The 19279-nt window shown below is 42.6% G+C and overlaps 1 protein-coding gene across 3 annotated transcripts in view; it reads right to left on the bottom strand.

Annotated features, from left to right (window-relative positions):
* ADAMTSL1 (ADAMTS like 1) overlaps nt 1-19279 on the bottom strand; it is a 473481-nt gene that overhangs the window by 203460 nt on the left and 250742 nt on the right. For all 3 annotated transcript variants that reach the window (XM_083419278.1, XM_083419280.1, XM_083419279.1), the window contains one exon: nt 2354-2399. In XM_083419278.1, the coding sequence (XP_083275404.1) occupies nt 2354-2399 (46 nt within the window). The remainder of the gene's footprint in view (nt 1-2353; nt 2400-19279) is intronic.

Raw genomic sequence — 19279 nt, 5'->3', positions numbered from 1 at the left:
GAACTTTTATTTTGAAGAGACACATTTCAAGTGTATTAGCCAGAAGATCGAACCTATCCTAAGAACAACATTTTAATTTTTTTTTATTAAGGAAAGATTATTCTTTGTGTTGGAAAAGTTCAGCTGTTCCTATAAACAAGGGCTCCGAACTTAGGTGTAATCCCAGCTTCCCAGCAGGGTGATCCAGCAACAACAAACTAATGCAGAGAAGCATCTCGTTACATTCTGCTTCCTTTGGGGCTGGCAGCAGCAGAACAAGGCAAGGAGCAAGCTGGCCAGTATTGTGCAAAACAAAACAAAACCCGCGAGAGTCTTTTGAATCCCATCAGCTTGGACAGTGTCTCTTTCATTTCTCCCATGCTATATTCAGTGGAGCCACCGTATGTCTCCAGACTTGACACTAATTATTAAGCCTGTTGCTCTCTTCAGTCTCCTGGTGTACCCAAAGTGCCTCGCAGCTGGAAGACAACCCACAAAGCAGAGGGCAGCTTTATTGACCGGCTATTACCTCCAGGTGTTGTCAATGAGGACAGCTCCTGTCTAGACTATAGGAAGATTGCAACAACCCGGAAAGGACCCCAGTGTAATCCCATGAACAGTAAGGTGGTTTAAACGCCCGTGAAATCAATGAGATTTATGCAGCCAAACCATGCACAACATTGGAGCCATTAGCCATCATGTTCAATGACTGACTGAATAAATGTGAGTGTATGGGGAACGGTTGTTCTAGTGAAGGAAAGAGATACAGTTAAAAGGTTTTCTGACTATTCAGCACAGGGGTTTAACACTTGCGGCCCTGCAGATCTTGTTTGACTACATCTGGTCTTGACGACTGGGGTGGATGATATTTAGAATGCAACAATATCCAGAAAAACACAGGTTCCCCATCCCTTCAGCAAGAGCATACCCTCAGGTTTTCTCTGATGAAAACAGGGACATGTCCAAAAGCTGTTCCATGGGTTTAATCCAGCCCACTGGTGATTTTAATTCAGCCCCTGTGGCAGTTTATTTCCTGGGGTAAAGTCCTAAAATTTCAATCCTAAAAAAAACTCAACAGCTTTGAAGTAAAAAATCAGGAAAAAAGCTCAATTTGAATCCTAAAAAAAGGATAACAACTCCGGTTGACCCTTTGGTCGGCCCTCACGGCCCTTCACTTCATCAAATCTGGCCCTCTTTGAAAAAAGTTTGGACACCACTCATCATCATCATTTTATTATTTATACTCTACCCATCTGACTGGGTTGTCCCAGCTAATCTGGGTGGCTTCCAACATGTATAATAAATAAATAAAACAAACTTAGGCAAACTAAGGCCTGAGGGCCAGATGCGGCCCAATCGCCTTCTCAATCCGGCCCACGGATGGTCCGGGAATCAGCATGTTTTTACATGAGTAGAATGTGTCCTTTTATTTAAAATGCATCTCTGGGTTATTTGTGGGGTCTGCCTGGTGTTTTTATATGAGTAGAACGTGTTCTTTTATTTAAAATGCAACTCTGTGTTATTTGTGGGGCATTGGAATACGTTCATCCCCCCCCCCCCGAAAAAAAATATACCGTATTTTTTGCTCTATAAGACTCACTTTTCCCCTCCTAAAAAGTAAGGGAAAATGTGTGTGCGTCTTATGGAGTGAATGCAGGCTGCACAGCTATCCCAAAAGCCAGAACAGCAAGAGGGATCGCTGCTTTCGCTGCGCAGCGATCCCTCTTGTTGTTCTGGCTTCTGAGATTCAGAATAATTTTTTTCTTGTTTTCCTCCTCCAAAAACTAGGTGCGTCTTGTGGTCTGGTGCGTCTTATAGAGCGAAAAATACGGGTAGTCCATCCCACCACATGGTCTGAGGGACAGTGGACTGGCCCACGGCTGGAAAAGGTTGTTGACCCCTGTTCTAAAGGTTGTACAGTTAGTTGTTTCCTTGGCTTGGCGGGGGTCTCACAAAACTTCATACATTTCCCTGATTGATACAGGGATGTCCTAAGGTAAAGCTGGACATTCTGGGATCAAAACAGAAACCAGGATGGCTTCTTTAAATCTGGAAAACAGGGGCATTTGGAGGGTCTGCAAGAGGGCAAGCATGAAAAAGGTGCCCTTCATTCTCTCCCTTCTTCTGCCCTGAGGGGAAAGACATCTGCAAAGAGGCCTGAGTATTGCGCCTCTATGGGGAAAATGTGCCTCTCTTCATATCAACAACACTTCAACTGTAAATATTTGTGTATAAACTTCATTTACTTGAATGTCATATGCCACAACCAGAGACCTATCATTTTGGGGGATAGTTTCCAGAGCACCCATTTGTCACAAACCCAAAATCTTTCCCGATATGTGGATTGCAGTAGCCACGGCACATAACCACTTACCACGTTGCTGCATGTTCGGTATCTGATATTTCGACCTTCACAGCTCCTGTAGCCAAACAAAAACAAAAGCCACATTACTGCATGTCAATACCCTAATCCACAAGTCACTCATTTCCATCTGTATTTTGCCAGTCATATAAATCAGACACAATGCACAATTCCGACCACTGAATGTTGTCAAGATGTGCGTTCACCACGATATATTTCATCTTCCTAAATGGAGCAAGGTGAAGAAATACATTCCATAATATGTAGCTCTCTGAAGCTGAGTGAACTTGGAACTCAAAAGGGACGATAGTCTTCAGAAGGTTAAACGCCTTTGCTCAAAGATAGTCAATTTATTTATGTAAAATATTTGCAGAGCACGCTTTTCATTAAAATACAACAAGGCAGCATACAACATGTCAAATTACAGTGACATCAGTGCATGACTGCTACAAACTATTTTCCAATACAGAACCTCAGAATATTGTGCGGCAACTTAACATAAGGGTTACTGACAAACATTCATTAGGCAATTCTATGAAAAAATTAACTCAGTAAATTTTGACATACGGTGGTACTTCAGGTTAAGTACTTAATTCGTTCCGGAGGTCCGTACTTAACCTGAAACTGTTCTTAACCTGAAGCACCATTTTAGCTAATGGGGCATCCTGCTGCTGCCACACCGCCGGAGCCCGATTTCTGTTCTCATCCTGAAGCAAAGTTCTTAACCTGAAGCACTATTTCTGGGTTAGCTGAGTCTGTAACCTGAAGTGTATGTAACCTGAAGCATATGTAACCTGAGGTACCGCTGTATGGTCAATCTGTTCCTCGTGTGTGTTTGTGTGTAGAGGTGGGGGGGGGGGGAGAGAAAGTCAAAGCTATAAGTATGTTGCAAGAAAACTGAAATGAATTTGTTGCCTTAGATTCCCAGCATGAAAGAGAATCAAATTAACACTTTTGAAAGATGAGCATGTTATTTAAAATTCATAGCTCTGCTGGATCCCCAAAAGAAAGGCTCAAACAGAGCTATTTGCTTTATGACCTATCATTGTAGCCTTCAGTAGCTATGTCTGTGTACTCCAGTTTCTGTTTCCTGTAGATCCTTTTTCCTTTCATAGGCTACAGGTTTTGCCTTCCCATATAATTTCCCTGACTTTATACATTCACTTCAAGTGATCAACAAGTTTGCACTCCGGGGACCAATGCCAGGATTGGAATATTGCTAGGAAATGTATTTGGGGTTCAACAACACCAAGATTATCTTTGCAGGAAAAAAAAAAACAATCACAAATTAATGAAGGTGGATTTGGAATTCCAAAATTGGAACTACACCATCATGCCTACTTATTGTCTAATATCAAATACTGGAAACCTTTCTTCGGTTTCAACTTTCTGAACTGGGGAACTTTAGAATATACATCTATAGCAACTTTGGCTGGTTGGACAATATTAGGATCAAAATATATGAGAACTCATATATGACTCTTAAAACAATTAAGTCGGTTTGAGGGATATGTAATAGGGTTAATGGAAAAACAACAACTCAACAACAGAAGTTCCAGAACTGGGTTTCTCCAGATTATGGGAGGGAGGCTGAAATTTTTTTACTTTTTTAAAAAAGCAACAACAACACCTTATATATAGGACTATGCCACCTGGCACCTTAATAAGTGCAAAGAGACTGCAAAATGTTACCAGATCAGGATAAGAATTTTGTAAATGCTGTAGGCTGACTGGAATAAAAGACGGAACAAGATGAAGACTGATGGCCATCTGGAGATCAGAAACAGAAAGAAAATTTCAACCTAAACATTCCAGTTTCTGACAAAGTCCAAGCGCTTTCCTTTTTTTCTCTCCCTCCGCCCAATCATTCTGAACTATAGCACGGCCAACATAATGCTTGAGTTAACGGAAGATCTGTTTCTTTTCTAAGCTGTTGCATGCATGGGAAAGCTGACTTTTCTTAATTTAAGAAGTTGAGCATTAAACTAACACAGTTCAATAAATCCAAACCTTTGAAATTAAAAATGTATTTCAGTTCCACGCCACGGCGGAACACCCTGAGCAAGTCCATCCTGCTAAGAAGTAGGAATACTATAGGAATAGGAGTACTGCAATAGGTTCTGATGCAGCACAATACAAGAACTATCGGTATTCTTAACCCCCATAAAATATGTATTTTATAATACATAGGAAAAGGAAAGAGAGCCATACATACTAACAATCTGAACAGTATATTGGCAACCCTCCATGTGTGCCCGTTCAATATGCATGCATCTGTGCATCGCACTGAACCCAGAAGTGACCTGAAAACGTCACAAAAAGAGGCAGGATGGGGAGGGACAGGGCAGAACGGGGTGTTTGCAGGCTTTTTCAATGGTGTTTCAAATATATGTGATTTCACTGATGCATGCAATGCCTCAGAATGTAAACACCGCCCCCCTCAAAATGGGGGATTGCCTGTAATTATTGCAACTTCTCTTAAGAAGCCCATTATTCGATTGAAAGAAGAATGGGTATTGAAGATGATGGAATATGCAGAGATGGCATGGTTAACCGGGAAGATCAGGCACCAAGAGGACAATAAGTTTAGTAGAGAATGGTCTTCTTCTTTGGCGATCCCTCATAGCCGAGTAAGATTGTCTTCCATAAACATGGTTTTAACAATGAGTCTGAAAGTGACTGTGGAGACCAATTCTGGATCCACACCTCCTTCTACAGTGGGGACATAGGTTTCCAGGCGGGAGTTGATCACTGTGTGGATTTGCCAAGCGTGCCTTCCTCTTAGCACGTTTCTCCCTTGCATCCTGAGTTCGAGTGTCTTCAAAGTCCATGACACCTTTGGTAAAGGCTGTTCTCCGATTGGAGCGCTCGCAGGCAAGTGTTTCCCAATTGTTGGTGTTTATACTACATTTTTTAAGATTTGCCTTGGGAGAGTCTTTAACCTCTTTTGCTGACCACCAGCATTACGCTGTCCATTTTTAAGTTTGGAATACAGTAGTTGCTTGGAAGACAATAATCAAGCATCCGCACAACATGACCAGTCCAACAAAGTTGATGTTGAAGAACCATTGCTTTGACACTGGTGATCTTTGCTTCTTCCAGTACACTGGTATTAGTTCACCTGTCTTCCCAAGCGATGTGTAAAAATTTTTGGAGACACCATTGATGGAATCTTTCAAGGAGTTGGAGATGGTGTTTATAAGTGGTCCATGTTTCACAAACATTAAAGAACACTGTAAGAGTTTAAAAGCATTAGCAGGATTCACACAGCGCTTGTAATTTAAATTAACAAAGGGTAAGAATGGAGTATAACAAAGGTAGATAAAGTTATTAAAAGGTAAAGGGACCCCTGACCATTAGGTCCAGTCGTGACCGACTCTGGGGTTGCAGCGCTCATCTCGCTTTATTGGCTGAGGGAGCCAGCGTACAGCTTCCAGGTCATGTGGCCAGCATGACTAAGCCGCTTCTGGCAAACCAGAGCAGCACACGGAAACGCCGTTTACCTTCCTGTCGGAGCAGTACCTATTTATCTACTTGCACTTGACGTGCTTTCAAACTGTTGGTTGGCAGGAGCAGGGACCGAGCAACTGGAGCTCACCCCGTTGCGGAGATTTGAACCGCCGACCTTCTGATCAGCAAGTCCTAGGCTCTGTGGTTTAACCCACAGCGCCACCTGGGGAAGAATTCTGGAAGCCAGTGGAGGGGTGGGAGGAAGTCCTGGGGTTCAGGGTACCCCATAAAGTATTGATATGAATATGGTTTTGTGAAAATAAGTGTCTGTGTGTATATGCATATGTGTGTGTGTTTTTAAAAAATTATGCTTTCTTTTAGAAAATTTGAAAATAAGAAGCCCAATATTCAAAGTGTATCTGAATTCTAGGATACTATTTTAATCCATGTTGTTGTTTTAATTGGGAGTTGCAGTAGCTTGATGATGATCCTCCCCCAAAGCGTGGCTGAAGCGAAAGTGCAAACCGTCAACTGAACAAAACACCCGCCAACATTGTGTCCAAATGACTTTGCTCAAATGCGCAGCTTCTCTTGAGCTAATACAGTTCTTCAGGCATTTTCACACAGTTCAACTTGGGCACAGATCAGCTTGGCACAGAGCAACCTTTGCCTTCAAAGTTAGGTCCTCATGGGCCCCATTTCTTGCAAATAGGTTTGGAGTGAAATGACTGGGTTAGGGTTTTCCATTCATTTGTCAAACAGAAGCAAGGGTTCTGTATAAAGTTTCTTAACACCCTATACTATCAATAATATGCTAGAAGCCTGCAGCCAAAGAACAGGCTGGTTAGTTTAAACTGTGACATTCAGTGCCCCCAGCATTGCTTTTAGGTTTTTGTTGCTGCCCACGTAGGGTCGTTGAGTTATAATACTGCAATGAGAGTAGAAGCTTCAATTGGCAGAATACCCTATAGATTCTAGACCAGGGAATGGGAATCTTTTCTTTTTCCCTGTAGAGGTTTGTTCCAGTGAGGGGTCGTTCTGGCAGCATCAGCAGCTTGTCTGCCCCGGGTGCAGGAAATCTATGCTATGCCACTGGCATGTAGTCATTGGAGGATAGCTAAAAGGAAATGTGGTCTTCTGGCTGAAATGGTTCCTTGCCCATGACACAGATTCTCTTGAAGCTTTGTCTCAACACGGGACTCCTTCCTGATCCTTGCTATTAAGCCTGTGCCCTAAGGGAGGCTTAAGAAATGGGCCTTTGGGGACTTTCCCCATCTTTCCTTCTAGTGGTCAGGACTTGGACAAAAAAGGAGGGGGGAAATGATGGACAGTTTGAAATCACATGGGAAAATTGCAGTGTTTTATCAGCCATAGTGAAAATGAAACTAAAGAGGTTGTTTCAGCTCAGCTCCACACTTTACCCTTTAAGATCAGAAAAGCAGGCGAGGAGTAGATAGCATAGGCCTTCTTCTTCCCCTGGCAATCTAAAAAACACACACGCCGAAACATATCTGAGGAATATTTTTTTCTGTAGCGGTAACAAAATAAACAACCAGCTGGCAAAATGCCAGCAGCAGTCACTGCAGTCAGCAAACTAGCCAGGAAAATCAAAACACAAATCATACCTTTTGGACTGCCAAAGGCACACATATGGGATGCAGTATATGGGGTAATGACCCGAAATGAGAGCAAGACGAGAAGTAGTAAAGCAGGAGACCAAAAACTATTAGGAATTAATACTTTTAGCATAAATAACATTTCCCAAAATCTCAGGTTTTAGAGAGTCAGCGTTTCTGATGCAAATAATTTATCATAGCTGAAATGAACTAAATGCTAGCCTTTGTGTGGGAGGAGAGGTAGATTTGAGCTTCAAATAAATGTCCCTGGGATGAAACACACTCCAAATTACATCAATGTAATTCTAGAGCACTCATAAAAGTCAATAAAGCTGCACTGAATTTACTCCCAATGTTACTGAGAATGTCTCTCCCCTGCCCGCTTAATGTCTGTCATTTCATAGAGTTAAGTAGTAAAGACCTGCAGCCCAAGATTTAGTTGGATGGTTCGAACCAAGATGAAAAACCAGACCTTAACATGCAGTGCTGCGCCACCATAAGTTCTCCAACCCCTCTGGGTCTTTGTTCTTCCTGATATGAGCTTTGGACCCCAGACAAATTCATCAACAAGATGTCATAAAATTACTACTGTGCTTGCACTTCCATGCAACAATGAAAACTGCAAAAATTCAATAACCAAAACTAACACAGGATGCAAGTGTAATGGAAAAGAGACCTGCAACACCAGAGGGTGATTAAGAGTAGAAGCCCAAGCCAGGAGAATCAGCAGCACTCTCACAGTCTATGCTAACCAGGCTGGTGCTGCAACTTCATTGCAAGTCAGAAAAATGACCACAAGCCAAGTCCTAGTTTTTAAGAAGGCGGAGGACAGCAGAGAAAGCCTCCAGAAATCTGGCGGTGACCATGGCTCCATTCCCCATAATAAATGAGTAGATATTGGGACCCATAAACTCTCCTATGATATACACAACATGCACAGGTTGCATATTAAACCATCCATGTGTATGGCACTTGGCAGAGTAAACAAGGAGCTTGCCATCTCAACATCTGAAGAGGAGATGGGGACAAACACTGGCAGAGTGTGCAATTATCTCAGTTATAGGCCGCAGTGGTACAAGAAATCAGAGGTGTGTAACAGTGACCCTTGTTTTTTACAAGCTGCCCTGGGTTGTTTGCCAAACCGCTAGTTTGGTCTTAAGACCATAGCTGTCAACTTACAGATTTGAAAATAAGGGACCAGCAGCCTTGAAAATAAGGGATCAGCAGCCAAAATAAGGGACCTGCAGCCTCACCTGTTCCAGGCACTCCAGTCTTCCTGTCCTCCAGCAGTCTGGTCAAACTCATGCTGGTAGCTTCGAGAACACTGTCCAACCAACTTTGTAACCAGAGGTTCAACTGAATAGAATCTGAATCACATGCACCACAAGGCCTATGCAGCCTCAACTTAAGATGGCTCCCTGGCCTGGCTTTGCACTGCAAAGTTTGCAGCAGCACGTGCAACAAAATGGCGTCTAGCATTCAAAACCCCTCCTCAGCTTGCATTAACTAGCCACACACACACAGCCTCCCCCCCTCGCCACGAGATCGCCAGTCACCCACCATTTTAGTCAACCAGCTCCTTTCTTTCCCCCATAAGTCAATCGAAGGAGCCTCCAAAACAAATTCAAAAGCCCCCCTCTCACACGATATCTCCTTTCCTTTTCTCCCACCATGTGACCCCACTCCAGGCAGACCTTTTCGACGGCAAGGATGAGTGGGCCGTCGATGACGTATCCATCCGATTCCGATCCGAGCACTCAGCACAGGTATGTTCAACTTCTGAGCCCCTCTGAGCCAAAGGCAGAAAGCCCAGCCAACAGCCAAACAAAGCCTCAAGGAAAACCACCGTCACCTCTCTGCTGGGAAGCGCTGAGAAAAGGCGAGTCCCCAGGCAACGCAGCCGATTTGATCAGCACAAGGCATGCAAGCTCCACCCCCCAGTCGTTCTTAGACTTCTTATTGGGTGAGCAACACAGCCAAGCAACATAATTGGAGCCTCCCCAGGAATGCTCCCTGGCCGGCAGGGAGGGAGGGAGAGGAGCTGCTTCCTTTGAAATTTAAAAGACATCATTTAAGGGACATTTAAGGGACATCCATCAATAAGGGACAGCAGCGGGACATGGCACTGGAATAAGGGACTGTCCCTTCAAATAAGGGACGCTTGACAGCTATGCTTAAGACTGGAGCATAATTCTGAAACAGGGTAGGGATTTTTCTACAGGGAGCAACATTCTTTTTCTAGAGTGAGATGTGTGCATGCATTGGTTCTGCTGCAGACCCTTGAAGCTGCTACCAATCAGAGCAGATAGTATTTCACAGGAAGGACAAATTATCTGACTTCCCATAAATCAGCTCCTTATATCCCAAGCATAGCTGGATGCATTTTGCAGGCGGCCACATAAATGAGCTTACAATGTACAGTATATCTGCTAAAAGTCAACCCTGCAATTTGAAAGTACAGAGACATTCCTCCCAGTCTTTACCATGCTAACCTCCCCTATCCCATAATATCCTGGAGGCAACGGTAGCTGTTTATACGGGGGAAACCATTTGGAAGATATTTAATGCATTATTCATAATTAACATGGTGTAGCGGTCGGAAATTAGGAAAACCACAACCAAGTTACCAGCCATCTCTGAAGGAACGATTAGCGAACTCTACAGACTAAACTGTCTCTGTAAATTGTCTGAAGTTTGTGACTTCGTGCGGTTTGGATTCAAAACAAGTATTGGAACTTGATGGTTCAACAAGCTTATCGTCCACAAATAAGTAACAAATTCTCTCTGGGTTTGCTGATGTCATCAGCATCGTATATATTTGGCTTGTGTTTCTGCCTCGCGAAACTACTGTGAAGCTAGGTCAGCAGGTCAGTTTTACAGATGGGAAATACTGCATGTCAGATGATGACTTGCTTACAGTTGGATACTGATGCGCACAAATATGAATCCAGGCAAAAGCCCAACATTCTATCCACTGTATTTCAATAGAACCTGGATGCCAAAGTTCTGGGAGTTCCACGAAAGTCAGGAAAAGCCATAGACTCAGTGAGAGGCATATGCTTTGCATGTAAAAGATCTGAGGTTCAGTCCCTAGCAGGAATCCTGATAGGCTGCTGGCAGTCAGTGTTGACAGTACTGACCTAGATGGACCACAATGGTCTAACTTCAGCCTAAGGCAGCATCCTGTGTCCTTTGTCTCCAAAGACCACTAAAGCTATGACTTTCCTCTATTTCTGCAACAACAATTTTCTCCTTTTTTAAAGTTTGTATTTATATTTTGGGGTGTTTATGTGATTTAATAACAAAGTAGCTTATTATTCACTCTTTTTACTGTTAACCATGTTGTAAGTGTTTGTTGAATGGAAAGTAGGATATAAATTGAAACCACAGCAGAATGGGTGACAAAGAAAGACATCTGAAAAATAAAGTACAAAGCCATTAGAAAAGTTGTTGGCAAGTATTTTAATAGGAATATATGTATTGTACTTAAAGCGTACTTGTTAGACCTGATGCCTGCCAATATTTGCATATTGTTCTGGTCACGTTTGCACCAGCTTGGAAATGGCCTCTCCAATGATTGGGGTTCGTTTTTGACCCCTTTCCTAATGACACATAACTTTCCTTTTTCGCAGCTGCCACACACTAAGTGGATGCTTTCATTAAGATATAGTCGTACCTCAGAAGTCGAACAGAATCCGTTCCAGAAGTCTGTTTGACTTCCGAAACGTTCAACTTCCAAAGCGTGGCTTCTGATTGGCTGCAGGAAGCTCCTGCAGCCAATTGGAAGCCGCAGAAGCCCTGTCGGACGTTCAGATTCCAAAAGAACGTTTGAAAACCAGAACAATCAATCACTTCTGGTTTTTGATCGTTCGGGAGCCGAAACGTTCAACTCCCAAAGCGTTTGGGAACAGAGGTATGATTGCATTCACTATGAGCCCAAGATCCATGGTCAAGCATCAGCGATTCATTCATACCCCATTAGTGTACTTTCTTTTTTGCCCAATGGGCATCACTCTACATTTAATTACAATGAACCACATTTAGTATTTTAATGCCCCCGTCATCCAGTTTGGAGAGATCCTTTGTAATCTTTTTTGGTATGAAAAACCTGGATAATTTGGTGCTGTAAATGAACCTGGCCACTTCATTGTTCACCCCAACTGCATATCACTTAGGAACAAGTTTAAAGCAAGTTCTCAGCACAGATTCTTGTGGGGCACAGCTCCTTATATCCAGCCACAGTAAAAATGGTTTATTTGCTTCTACTCTCCGCTTCCTGTTCCTTAGATGGTTTCTGATGCATAACAAGATGTGTCGTTTTATCCTATGACTGCTAATTTGCTCTGGAATCTTCGGTGATGAAGTTTATTCCAAGCTCTTGGAAAGTCCACATACACAATGGCTACTGGATTATCAATATCCACCTGCTTATTAACACTCTGAAAGAACTCCAAAAAGTTAGTGGAACAAGGGTTACTTTTGTAAAATCATGTCCATGTAACTCCAGAAAGACTTGTTCTTTCTATAAACTTGATAATTTTATCTTTAACAATTCTTTCCATGAATTTACCTTGAGTTCATCTAAACTAGCTAGCCTATAATTTCCTGGATCCTAAACCCCTGGATTCCTTTTTAAAAACAGCTGTTACATTGCTCAACCACAAAGGCTGATCTAGTGGACAAGTTACATATTTTTGTTACGAGATCGTTAATTTCACATTCGAGTTCTTTAAGAACTCTTGGGTGGATACGATATTATCTGCTGAGTTTTTAAAAATCTTCTGATAAAGCCCAGAACTTCATTCTCTTGTCAGCACCATTTGCCTCTCTTCTTCAGACTCCTTTCCTGAATTTTCACTCTTGCTTTTAAGAACAAATGCACCTCTTCCAAAGATAGGGAGGCTGGAATGCAGTAAGACAACAATGGTAGTGAATTCAGGGTAATGGTTTCATTCTATCAAGCTATTCAAGAGAAACAGAAGTTTTTTTTCAAGATGGAAAATGGTATACTAAGGACCTATATGACCATCAAGAGTGAGGAAAAACAGCAAACCGGTGGAAACTGCTGCTGCCCTCCGCAACCCATCATTCCAGAATTACGCCAGATGTGGCTGCTATTATGTTTGCATGCCATAGCAAAGTAGGCTTAATCCACATAAAACTAGAGCTATGCATTGAATGCAGGTTTTTCTCCATGTATACAAATGTATTACAGATTTGAAATCCGATTTTCCCTACAGTTTAAATTAAATATAATTTTAGAAATGCACATTAACTGCACAATTGCCTAATATGTATACAAGGGGACTTAAGTTCATTCCATGAAAAGGCCAATAAATAGAAAAAAACTCAGACAGGACTAAAATTTTGGCTATGTATATTGTGCAATGGCAGCTGTTTTTAGGGAATATGAGTTTTGGCTATATAATCTCCACATGCTTTCTGAAATGGGAATGGAAAGGTGAGTATTCCAAAGAAAGCACCGAACAATGATTCCTACTCTTCCAATGACTTTTAGAAAGTGGCTTCTTCACATTGCTCAAACTTGGAACATGACAGCAAGTTGCCCTATCAATGTGGGACAAATTGGTGCATATCAATTCCATGTCACAGAGGGAAGGGAAAAAAGGTGAACAAGCAAAATAAAATGTATATATTATATAAAGTGTCGTGATTTGGGTTTTTCGGTGTGTAAAAACATCTGCTGCTCAAGGCAGAAGGATCCTGATCTGAAGCTGAAAACGGTAAAATACAGAGCAATGGAATCATGGCCAACTCCACCGTCCTCAGCCAAACTTTGCAAACAAAATATAGCTTGACAGGAAAGGATGATGACAAAAGGGAGTGTGCAAACAGTCACAGAGGGTGCCAAGTGAAACAGAAAACTTTGGCTCAAAGCTGTGGTGAAAACCACTCTGGGATTCCATAGGTCATCTTAGGAAAGGTTGCTGATCCATTATCTCCAGCCCAATTCTCCTACGGCTAATTTAGAACAGAACAAAATGAATGGGGTTCAAAGGGGATGAAAATTTACAGATTTTTCCGCCCTATAAAAGTGTACTTAACTTATGTACTAAACAATGGGTCAAAGGGTGGGGTGGGGGGGTTCCTGACAAGATATCAGACTGCAAGAAGAGTCCTGCTGTATCAGGCAAGAGGCCCATCTAGTCTAGCACTCTGGTCTCACAGTGACTTCCACAGAAAGGCCACAAGGAGAACTTGAACACTCTACACACCCGTGTTTCCCTGAAACTGGTATTCAGAGGCATACTGTCTCCCTCAGTGGAGGTAGAACAGAGCCATTGCACCTAGCAGCCATGGGCAAACTTCTACAGGTGCACATTCAGGCATGCTTCCTTACAGTTACAAATAACTTTCCATACTGTAATATAAAATACAGTTTGTAGACCAGCAGGGCAGAAAGGACACCATCTGACTGCATGAACAAGATTGCTGGATGAAGTACACAGACTTCTTCCATTTGCACACTGCATATCTAGTGGATGTGCTTACTATGGTATGCAGCTGATACTAGAAGAAAGCAATTAAAATGCTGATATAAAGGTAAAGGGACCCCTGACCATTAGGTCCAGTCATGGCCGACTCTGGGGTTGTGGCACTCATCTTGCTTTATTGGCCGAGGGAGCCAGTGTGCAGCTTCCGGGTCATGTGGCCAGCATGACTAAGCCGCTTCTGGCGAACCAGAGCTGCGCACGAAAACGCCATTTACCTTCCCGCCGGAGCAGTACTTATTTATCTACTTGCACTTTGACGTGCTTTTGAACTGCTGGGTTGGCAGTAGCAGGGACTGAGCAACGGGAGCTCACCCCGTCGTGGGGATTCGAACCGCCGACCTTCTGATCGGCAAGTCCTAGGCTCTGTGATTTAACCCACAGTGCCACCCGCATCCCTTAAAATGCTGATATAAGCATTTTAAAAAACGAAACGAAAGGCCATGGAACCAGGACTGGTTCCTGAGGGTATCTACAGTATGTTTGGATACTCACTGGGACCAGCAGATCCCTCCCACCATCCCTGACTACTGGCCATGCCACGCACCTGAGATCAACAACATTCGGAAGGCCATAGGTTCCCTGTCTATGTTCTATGTTAAAGAGGACTCTGGAGGGTTCCTTGCCCAAGCTGCTCTCAAATTTTGCAGCTGGTCCTGCTTGAGCCATATGTGGGTCTCCAGTGGTTTTGGAGAACGGTTATTCTCTTAACCTGTGATAGAGTTACAATATGGGGGAAGCTCAGTGATGTAAGACCTCTGAGATAGTGTGTGTCTGTGTGTGTGTGTGTGTGTGTGTGTGTGTGTCCGTCCTGTGGAATATGTAGAGAGAGCTGTCAAGTCCATCATTTCCTGTTTCCTAGAATGGGCACACAGGGGAATGGGTCTCCAACAGGGAGGACCTGTGGGAGCCCCTTCCCCTTGGGTGTGGCCAGGTCGAGGTGGGCTCGAAATTGAGAAATGGTGATGTGTCCAGCCCAAATTAAAGGCTGGACACATCACCATTTCTCTCTCTCACCTTCTGCTCTTTGTCTGTTGATCTGCTTCCTGAGATGCCTCATGCATAACAAAGGATGTGCTAAGTCTGAGACTTAGCTCAGGCATCTCTTCATTTTAATCTACAAATGTTCCCTATAACTGCAACTTAAGCCTGCCTTCAGACTGCTACTGAATGTGAACTGTGAGTAAACTCTACTCTTATTTTAAGAAGACTATGCTGTATGATTATTCTTTTAAAGAGGGAATATAAGGGGGGGGGGGATACCAGGAAGATCTAGGCTGCACCAGGGGCATTCTGGATTGCTTCATCTAAAGGTTGAAACCAGCTTCTCAATAGCTTCCACTAGCGCTGCAAAGGAGGTGTACTCTGCTATACGCATAAAGGTGAGTAAGGAAGGATAACATCAAATCAATTTATACTCTGGTACATTCATATGCATCCCCACGTCTTATATTGAGATGGGGAATAAAACCAAACAATAATGCACCTATTACAACAACACATATAAGGGTTAGAGAAATAAACAACTATAATAGCCAAATAATTTTTAAAAATACTGGAACTGGAAAGATCAAATTGGGAGAAAATAAACACACCGACAGTAAAAAAACAAAAACAAATCCACACTGTAGTCCATCAAGCTCACTTCTTGCCATGGCCTGACTCACTCATGGCATTTCTCACATCTTCCTGGCATTCATTGGCATTCACCTACAACAATGAATCTACTCATGGACATCAGGGTTCTAGTTTGCTTTGAAATAAAATGCGAACATTCAAGAGGTTTAATCTTGATCAGGAATGTTTTGGGACTACAGTTCCCATCATCCCTGACCACTGGTCCTGTTAGCTAGGGATGATGGGAGTTGTAGTCCCAAAACATCTGGAGGGCCGAATTTGGGGGTGCCTGATCTGGATTAATAACTGTGCAATAAAAATGGCATGCCTTCAAGTTAGTAATATGGATCCCCACTACTTAGGAGGACCACTCCCCCCCCCCAAAAAAAAACCCCAATTAAGCAAAGGACAAGGAGGAATCTGTCTTTGTGAAATATTTGGTCACATAACTGATAAAGCAGGGCATGGCCTGACAACATTTCCAAAAAAATGTACGGTACTCAAAAAAGAGGAAGGAAAGAATGAAATTGCTGCAGACATGGTAGAAGGAAAGTCCTTCCTTTTACCTTAAAAACAAAACAAAACACACACACATCTTATTTCTTTAAAAGTAAAAAGAATTCTCTTTTAAAAAAAGCAATTGTCAGGTAAATGGTAGGCTGCACACCTGCCTTCTACACCTATATGAAACCCTAGCTGAGGCTGCCATGGGGCTTTCAGGAAGCGCAGGCACTTAGGAAGGTTGTGGAGACCACAAGAGAAATAATTTGCAGAATATGATACGATACAATACGATAATCTTTATTGTCATTGTCCCATACAGAACAACGAAATTGAAAAAATCTACCATCAGACATTCAAAAACCAACATATCTGCTATCCCAGCCTGGTTAACCCCCTAAAAACTCTGATACCCCATAATTAAATACAATATACTCCCACAGAGACTACTTTACACTGTGTTTAAAACCAAAATCGCATTTGGATGGAAACTGTTTCTCAGGCGGCTAGTCCTAGTCTTTATAACCATGTACCTTCTTCCAGAAGGCAGAAGCTGAAAGAGATTATTTCCGGGGTGCGTACTATCCTGCACTATCTCTGCAGCTTTCTTATGACACCTGGAAGTGTAGATTTGATCCAAGGTGGGAAGAGTGCACCCAATTATTCTCTCCGCAGTCTTTACAACCCTGGACAGCATTGTTTTCTCCCTGACCGTGCAGCTCCCAAACCACACACACAGACCATAAGTTAATACACTCTCAACAGTACAATGGTAAAATGCCATCAACAGGTCCTTTGAGAGATGATTTTTCCAGAGGATTCTCAGAAAATATAACCTCTGCTGTGCTCTCATCATCAGGTCTTTGCTGTTTTCTCCCAGGTTAGGTCATCTCTCAACTCAATTCCCAGAAATCGAAACACCGAGACCTGTTCCACACACAGAACATGGCACTCAACAACACCTCTAGGCCACATGTAAGGTAACTGCAACAAGGACCACACACCCCAACCACAAGGATTTATCCAACACTTTCTCCCCCCTTTGATAATTTTTCATATATAATTTCTTTTCTCATTAACTGAGGATGGATGATGTGGATAAATTTTAGGCACAGACAAGATTCTCCACCCTGATGAACAATTCATACAGGATTTCCTAGAGGAAAGGGTGATGATAACAGATGTTGGCCCATAAACTTGGCTTCAGTGATTCAATATCCGTGAGACCACACATGGTCAGCTACGTCTTGTGTTTTTTAATGTTTGTGCACACACAAAGTATCCCATGCTTTGCCCCTTTGCTGGAAAGAATGACAACAATAATGGATAGGATCTCTGGGTAAATATTTAGCTTCTTGGTTAACCTATTATCACCTAAGATTGTTTCCAGAGTCCTGGGAGTTCCTCCCTTCCTGTACCCTCCCTTTCCATATTACGCATTTTCAAAGATTATTATAGAAGATTATCATGAGAAAAACGCACCATTTCTCCCCAGAAGAGGTCCAGAAGTAATGCAGTGAGGATGATGGTGGCATTTATTAACAATTGGCAGAGGAGGTACACAATCCAATGGCAACAGTTTCAGGGCAGGAGGACTCTTGATCCAAAGAGTAATGTGGAGAATTTCAGCCTCAATCTTGAGGGAAGGGGCTTCACTTCCTAACTTTGGACCAGATTGAAATCTAAGTACCAGACTGAACTGACTAGTCTTGTCAGCAGATGCCCTGTGGGTGGGCAGGGAGTATGAGTTTTGCTTCACAGTTGGAGGCTGCAATGCTTCTAAAGACTATTTGCTAAAACCATAGTTGAGAGTCCCATGGACTGCAAGAAGATCGAACCTATCCATTCTTAGGGAAATCAGCCCTGAGTGCTCACTGGAAGGACAGACCGTGAAGCTGAGGCTCCAATACTTTGGCCACCTCATGAGAAGAGAAGACTCCCTGGAAAAGACCCTGATGCTGGGGAAGATTTAGGGCACAAGGAGAAGGGGACGACAGAGGACAAGATGGTTGGACAGTGTTCTTGAAGCTACAAACATGAGTCTGACCAAACTGAGGGAGGCAGTGGAAAACAGGAGTGCCTGGCGTGCTCTGGTCCATGGGGTCACGAAGAGTCGGATATGACTAAACGACTAAACAACAAAACCCATAGGAGGGGAGAGCGCTCTTGGGCTCATGATTTCTCACAGGCATCTGGTTGGCCACTGTAGGAACAAGATGCTGGACTAGATGAGCCATTGGCCTGATCCAGTAGACTCTACTTATATTCTTATGTTCTTACCACCTGGTTACCTCACCTAAACCCTCAGCTTAACCCTTTCCTTCTAACTTTCCTTCTTCAGAACCTACCACAAGTCCTGCTGTCCCTATTGAACTCAACGTTAAACACAGCTGGCTTGGAACTACTAATGTCTTCCATGCTACTTGATGAACGAAGTTTGCAGTGCACTGTATGGAGATCATATTAAGTAGGATCTTTGCATTTACACAGTGAAAATGCATGACAGCTAAACATACCTGACCCGAACAGCTAAAGGAATGGGACTAATCAGGAGATCTGGCAGGCGACTCTTGGAAAATAAATTAATTGCATTTATTCAGCTGCTTAGCTGAACAAAGATATTTAGAAGAAGGACATGTATACTTTGCATGGCTTCAAAGCTGACACAATGGGACTGCATTCTCCTTTTACTTCGTGTTCTGGAAGCCATCACACAGAGAACGAAAAGGCGTAATACACCATGAACATTCCTCTGTGGAGGAGAAATATTTAGTTTTGGTTTGTGGGTTGGTCTGTTCTACAGTGCTCAAGTAGCGCGCCAGTTCTTAATTTATCAAACTAACAATCAAAAATCTAGAGTCATTCTTCATTTTATCTGTTATAGAATTATGTACGGCATACACAACTCTGCGACATGACAGACATCACAAAACTGTGAACCACCAACACAAATCACAAATAGTTCATTTTCATCTTCTTAGATTTAAAACTGTCATGCTTTGGGGTTTGTTTCTAAATCCCCAAAGTTTGGGTGGGTTTCTTTCCTTTTCGCTTTGAAACTGCTTGTCCAGCATCACAGGGAAAAATAATAATCATAATCATTTAGCACTCTTTTATATTCATAATTGTATGCAGACCAGAAAAAGGAAAAATGAGTTGCACATTTAGTGCTAATTCAAGGTCAAATTTTACTATTTAGAATATATTGTTACTGGCGAACAGAATCAGCACATAATAACCCT

The sequence above is a fragment of the Podarcis tiliguerta genome (genome assembly GCF_965153285.1).
Source record: "Podarcis tiliguerta genome assembly, chromosome: 17".
Lineage (NCBI taxonomy): Eukaryota > Metazoa > Chordata > Lepidosauria > Squamata > Lacertidae > Podarcis > Podarcis tiliguerta.
Note: the sequence above shows the minus strand (reverse complement) of the source record. Positions and strands in the feature narration are given on the sequence as shown.